General features: G+C 36.8%; 1 protein-coding gene across 3 annotated transcripts in view; it reads left to right on the top strand.

Annotated features, from left to right (window-relative positions):
* LOC110509116 (cadherin-7) overlaps window positions 1-7,522 on the top strand; it is a 141,022-nt gene that overhangs the window by 74,980 nt on the left and 58,520 nt on the right. For all 3 annotated transcript variants that reach the window (XM_090225630.1, XM_036966569.2, XM_090225629.1), the window contains 2 exons: window positions 6,230-6,483; window positions 7,232-7,368. In XM_090225630.1, the coding sequence (XP_090081756.1) occupies window positions 6,230-6,483; window positions 7,232-7,368 (391 nt within the window). The remainder of the gene's footprint in view (window positions 1-6,229; window positions 6,484-7,231; window positions 7,369-7,522) is intronic.

Here is a 7,522-nt window from a genome sequence, read left to right as displayed (position 1 = left end):
AGGGTCAGTTAATACCATACTATATACAGGGTCAGTTAATACCATACTATATACAGGGTCAGTTAATACCATACTATATACAGGGTCAGTTAATACCATACTATATACAGGGTCAGTTAATACCATACTATATACAGGGTCAGTTAATACCACACTATATACAGGGTCAGTTAATACCATACTATATACAGGGTCAGTTAATACCATACTATATACAGGGTCAGTTAATACCATACTATATACAGGGTCAGTTAATACCATACTATATACAGGGTCAGTTAATACCATACTATATACAGGGTCAGTTAATACCACACTATATACAGGGTCAGTTAATACCACACTATATACAGGGTCAGTTAATACCACACTATACACAGGGTCAGTTAATACCATACTGGTATTTGGTTGTACCATACTATATACAGGGTCAGTTAATACCATACTATATACAGGGTCAGTTAATACCATACTATATACAGGGTCAGTTAATACCACACTATATACAGGGTCAGTTAATACCATACTATATACAGGGTCAGTTAATACCACACTATATACAGGGTCAGTTAATACCATACTATATACAGGGTCAGTTAATACCATACTATATACAGGGTCAGTTAATACCATACTATATACAGGGTCAGTTAATACCATACTATATACAGGGTCAGTTAATACCACACTATATACAGGGTCAGTTAATACCACACTATATACAGGGTCAGTTAATACCATACTATATACAGGGTCAGTTAATACCATACTATATACAGAGTCAGTTAATACCATACTATATACAGGGTCAGTTAATACCATACTATATACAGGGTCAGTTAATACCATACTATATACAGGGTCAGTTAATACCATACTATATACAGGGTCAGTTAATACCATACTATATATAGAGGCAGTTAATACCATACTATATACAGGGTCAGTTAATACCACACTATATACCGGGTCAGTTAATACCATACTATATACAGGGTCAGTTAATACCATACTATATATAGAGGCAGTTAATACCACACTATATACAGGGTCAGTTAATACCATACTATATACAGGGTCAGTTAATACCATACTATATATAGAGGCAGTTAATACCATACTATATATAGTCAGTTTAATACCATACTATATACAGGGTCAGTTAATACCATACTATATACAGGGTCAGTTAATACCACACTATATACCGGGTCAGTTAATACCATACTATATAGAGGGTCAGTTAATACCATACTATATACAGGGTCAGTTAATACCACACTATATACCGGGTCAGTTAATACCATACTATATACAGGGTCAGTTAATACCATACTATATACAGGGTCAGTTAATACCATACTATATACAGGGTCAGTTAATACCATACTATATACAGGGTCAGTTAATACCACACTATATACAGGGTCAGTTAATACCACACTATATACAGGGTCAGTTAATACCATACTATATACAGGGTCAGTTAATACCATACTATATACAGAGTCAGTTAATACCATACTATATACAGGGTCAGTTAATACCATACTATATACAGGGTCAGTTAATACCATACTATATACAGGGTCAGTTAATACCATACTATATACAGGGTCAGTTAATACCACACTATATACAGGGTCAGTTAATACCATACTATATACAGGGTCAGTTAATACCATACTATATACAGGGTCAGTTAATACCATACTATATACAGGGTCAGTTAATACCATACTATATACAGAGTCAGTTAATACCATACTATATACAGGGTCAGTTAATACCATACTATATACAGGGTCAGTTACTACCATACTATATACAGGGTCAGTTAATACCATACTATATACAGGGTCAGTTAATACCACACTATATACAGGGTCAGTTAATACCATACTATATACAGGGTCAGTTAATACCATACTATATACAGGGTCAGTTAATACCATACTATATACAGGGTCAGTTAATACCATACTATATACAGGGTCAGTTAATACCACACTATATACAGGGTCAGTTAATACCACACTATATACAGGGTCAGTTAATACCATACTATATACAGGGTCAGTTAATACCATACTATATACAGAGTCAGTTAATACCATACTATATACAGGGTCAGTTAATACCATACTATATACAGGGTCAGTTAATACCATACTATATACAGGGTCAGTTAATACCATACTATATACAGGGTCAGTTAATACCATACTATATATAGAGGCAGTTAATACCATACTATATACAGGGTCAGTTAATACCACACTATATACCGGGTCAGTTAATACCATACTATATACAGGGTCAGTTAATACCATACTATATATAGAGGCAGTTAATACCACACTATATACAGGGTCAGTTAATACCATACTATATACAGGGTCAGTTAATACCATACTATATATAGAGGCAGTTAATACCATACTATATATAGTCAGTTTAATACCATACTATATACAGGGTCAGTTAATACCATACTATATACAGGGTCAGTTAATACCACACTATATACCGGGTCAGTTAATACCATACTATATACAGGGTCAGTTAATACCATACTATATACAGGGTCAGTTAATACCACACTATATACCGGGTCAGTTAATACCATACTATATACAGGGTCAGTTAATACCATACTATATACAGGGTCAGTTAATACCACACTATATACAGGGTCAGTTCATACCATACTATATACAGGGTCAGTTAATACCACACTATATACAGGGTCAGTTAATACCATACTATATACAGGGTCAGTTAATACCACACTATATACAGGGTAAGTTAATGCCATACTATATATAGAGGCAGTTAATACCACACTATATACAGGGTCAGTTAATACCATACTATATATTGTCAGTTTAATACCATACTATATACAGGGTCAGTTAATACCATACTATATATAGAGGCAGTTAATACCATACTATATATAGTCAGTTTAATGCCATACTATATACAGGGTCAGTTAATACCATACTATATACAGGGTCAGTTAATACCATACTATATATAGAGGCAGTTAATACCATACTATATATAGTCAGTTTAATACCATACTATATACAGGGTCAGTTAATACCATACTATATACAGGGTCAGTTAATACCATACTATATACAGGGTCAGTTAATACCACACTATATACAGGGTCAGTTAATACCATACTATATACAGGGTCAGTTAATACCATACTATATACAGGGTCAGTTAATACCATACTATATACAGGGTCAGTTAATACCACACTATATACAGGGTCAGTTAATACCATACTATATACAGAGTCAGTTCAATACCATACTATATACAGGGTCAGTTAATACCATACTATATACCGGGTCAGTTAATACCACACTATATACAGTGTCAGTTAATACCATACTATATACCGGGTCAGTTAATACCACACTATATACCGGGTCAGTTAATACCATACTATATACAGGGTCCGTTAATATTATATACAGGGTCAGTTAATACCATTCTATATACAGGGTCAGTTAATACCACACTATATACAGAGTCAGTTCAATACAATACTATATACAGGGTCAGTTAATACCATACTATATACAGGGTCAGGTTAATACCACACTATATACAGGGTCAGTTAATACCATGTTATATACAGGGTCAGTTAATACCACACTATATACAGGGTCAGTTAATACCACACTATATACAGGGTCAGTTAATACCATACTATATACAGGGTCAGTTAATACCATACTATATACAGGGTCAGTTAATAACATACTATATACAGGGTCAGTTAATACCATACTATATACAGGGTCAGTTAATACCATACTATATACAGGGTCAGTTAATACCATACTATATACAGGGTCAGTTAAATACCACACTATATACAGAGTCAGTTAATACCATACTATATACAGGGTCAGTTAATACCACACTATATACCGGGTCAGTTAATACCATACTATATGCAGGGTCAGTTAATACTATATACAGGGTCAGTTAATACCATTCTATATACAGGGTCAGTTAATACCATATGATATAAAGGGTCAGTTAATACCACACTATATACAGGGTCAGTTAATACCATATGATATACAGGGTCAGTTAATACGACACTATATACAGGGTCAGTTAATACCATACTATATACAGGGTCAGTTAATACCATACTATATACAGGGTCAGTTAATACCATACTATATACAGGGTCAGTTAATACCATACTATATACAGGGTCAGTTAATACCATACTATATACAGGGTCAGTTAATACCATACTATATACAGGGTCAGTTAATACCACACTATCTACAGGGTCAGTTTAATACCACACTATATACAGGGTCAGTTAATACCATACTGGTATTTGGTTGTACCATACTATATACAGGGTCAGTTAATACCATATTATATACAGGGTCAGTTAATACCATACTATATACAGGGTCAGTTAATACCATTCTATATACAAGGTCAGTTAATACCATATGATATACAGGGTCAGTTAATACCACACTATATACAAGGTCAGTTAATACCATATGATATACAGGGTCAGTTAATACCACACTATATACAGGGTCAGTTAATACCATATGATATACAGGGTCAGTTAATACCACACTATATACAGGGTCAGTTAATACCATACTATATACAGGGTCAGTTAATACCATACTATATACAGGGTCAGTTAATACCATACTATATACAGGGTCAGTTAATACCATACTATATACAGGGTCAGTTAATACCATGCTATATACAGGGTCAGTTAATACTATACTATATACAGGGTCAGTTAATACCACACTATATACAGGGTCAGTTTAATACCACACTATATACAGGGTCAGTTAATACCATACTGGTATTTGGTTGTACCATACTATATACAGGGTCAGTTAATACCATACAATATACAGGGTCAGTTAATACCATACTATGTACAGGGTCACTTAATACCACACTATATACAGGGTCAGTTAATACCATACTATATACAGGGTCAGTTAATACCATACTGGTATTTGGTTGTACCATACTACCATTTGGTTGTGCATCAGCAGTTTCGACATGATTTATTCCAAGTTTTAGTTGAGGTTTAGGGTTTAGTGAATGATTTGTCCCAAATACAATGCTTTTTGTTTAGAAATATTTAGGACATAAGTGTTCCTTGCCACCCATTCTGAAACTAACTGCAGCTCTTTGTTTAGTGTTGCAGTCATTTCAGTCGCTGTTATAGCTGACGTGTATATTGCTGCCTCATCCGCATGGCTTTACTCAAAGCCAGTATCATGTCATTAGTAAAAGCCAGGGTGCCTTAACAGCTACCCTAGGGAATTCCTGATTCTACTTGGATTATGTTTGAGAGGCTTCCATTAAAGAACAACCTCTGTGTTCTGTTAGACAGGTAACTCCTTATCCACAATATAGCAAGGCGTGTAAAGCCCTCGCACTTAAGTTTTCCATCAGCAGACTGTGATTGATAATGTCAAATGCCGCACATAAAGTCTAACAAATCAGCTCCAGCAATGTATGGCTTGGGGTGGTTGGAGTCTTTAACGATTGTCCGGCGCCTTTCTACCACATCGCCTTATATAGATGTCCTGGATGGCAGGGAGATGGGCCCCAGTGATGTACTGGGCTGTCCGCACCGCTTTCTGTAGCGCCATGTGATCGAAAGCGGTGTTGTTGCCATACCAGGCAGTGATGCCGCCAGTCAAAATGCTCTCAGTGGTACAGCTGTATAACTTTTGGAGGATTGATCTATTTACAGGGGATTTTACTCTAACCCTATTTCTTTCTTTCTTTAATTTATTTCACTCTTATGCGCAATTGCGTTGTTTCCTGCCATTGGTTTATTCTGGTGCAGCCCTGCCCCCTTGTGTGATTATCATCTACTCATGTGCGTCTGAAAAGATGATTCTTGTCCTCAGTAGCATGCAGCGAATTCACACTGGATGAAAATACTAAATGAGTTAATAATATAATAATTAATAATAAAAAATGATAATTATAATTACCTCCTGACATTTAAAGCATACTCAATGGTCAAAATATATACAACTTTTTATTTTTGCGTAATTTTCACGCAACCCACTATGTAGAATGCAAGTGCTGGTATTCAGACAAACCCGCAGTCTGACCCTACCTCTTTGTCTTCTTCCTTCCTAACCGTCTCTCTCTCTCTAACCTTTCCAATCGGTAGGGCCTGGACTTTGAGACCAAGTCGAGCTACACCCTGCGTGTCGAGGCGTCCAATAGAAACATCGACCTGCGATTCCTGTCCCTGGGGCCGTTTAGCGACACAGCGACAGTGCGCCTCAACGTGCAGAACGTGGACGAGCCGCCCGTCTTCTCCTCGCCGTTCAGCAAGATGGTAATCTCGGAGGAGGCAACGGTAGGCACCACCATCGGGACCATCTTCGCACACGACCCAGACTCCACCAACAGTCCCATCAGGTAGGGTTGTGGCCAGGATTCATCATCGCAAGTTCACAATCTCTATGCTATGTTACTGTTTTAATGTTTTTGGTCAGTTCTGCCTTTTTGTGTTCCTTTGTTGTTGGTAATTGCTTGTTATGTATTTGGTATGCATCAGTTGTAGCCTTTATCCAGTGGTGGAAAAAGTTTTATTTAAATGTTTTTCATTTATGGATAGCCATGAGCATAATCCAACGCTCAGACATAATTTACAAATGAAGCATGTGATTAGTGATTCCTCCAGATCAGAGGCAGTAGGGATGACCAGGGACGTTCTCTTGATAAGTGTGTGAATTTTCCTGCCCTGCTAAGCCTTCACTTTTGTGTGTCAGGGGAAATGTACGGAGAAAAAGGTACATCATTTTATTTAAGGAATGTAATGAAGTAAAAGTAAAAGTTGTCAAAATATAAAATATAAATATAAAGAACAGATAAAAAACTACTTAAGTAGTACTTTCAAGTATTTTTACTTAAGTACTTTACACCACTGCCATTATCATTCAAAGTAATGTAGAGAAAATTGACAGATATTTCATGGAATTATAGTTCTTGAAAGCTCCTTAATTATAACAGCCTGCATTGTATGCATGCCTGATTAATGCATTCTTAATGCATTTCATACAGAATATCTATAGAAGTGTTGCCATGGCTGGAGCCAGTTGAATGTGGCCCTTGATAGGAGAGCCTTTCCAATACGCCTCCCTCTCTCCTGTCGACTTCACTCCAGATACTCTATAGACCGCAACACCGACTTGGAGCGTTTCTTCAACATAGACGCCACCACCGGTGTCATCAGCACCGCCAAGCCCCTGGACAGAGAGGTTAACGCCGTACACAACATCACCATCTTCGCCACGGAGATCCGTAAGTCAAGTGTTCTTCCTCTGCTCTGTCCACACGGTTGCTACGTTACATCCGGGTTGTTGTCAATCAACGTTGCAACTTAGATATACTGTCCAGAAATGTACACAATATGCAACTACATAGTGCACCTTTATCTATTTAGCCCCCCCCCCCC

This window comes from Oncorhynchus mykiss, chromosome 28 (assembly GCF_057628025.1).
Source record: "Oncorhynchus mykiss isolate SJ-2025 chromosome 28, ASM5762802v1, whole genome shotgun sequence".
NCBI classification, from domain to species: Eukaryota; Metazoa; Chordata; class Actinopteri; order Salmoniformes; family Salmonidae; genus Oncorhynchus; species Oncorhynchus mykiss.
The sequence above is the reverse complement of the archived record's forward strand: the minus strand, read 5'-3'. Positions and strand labels throughout refer to the sequence as shown.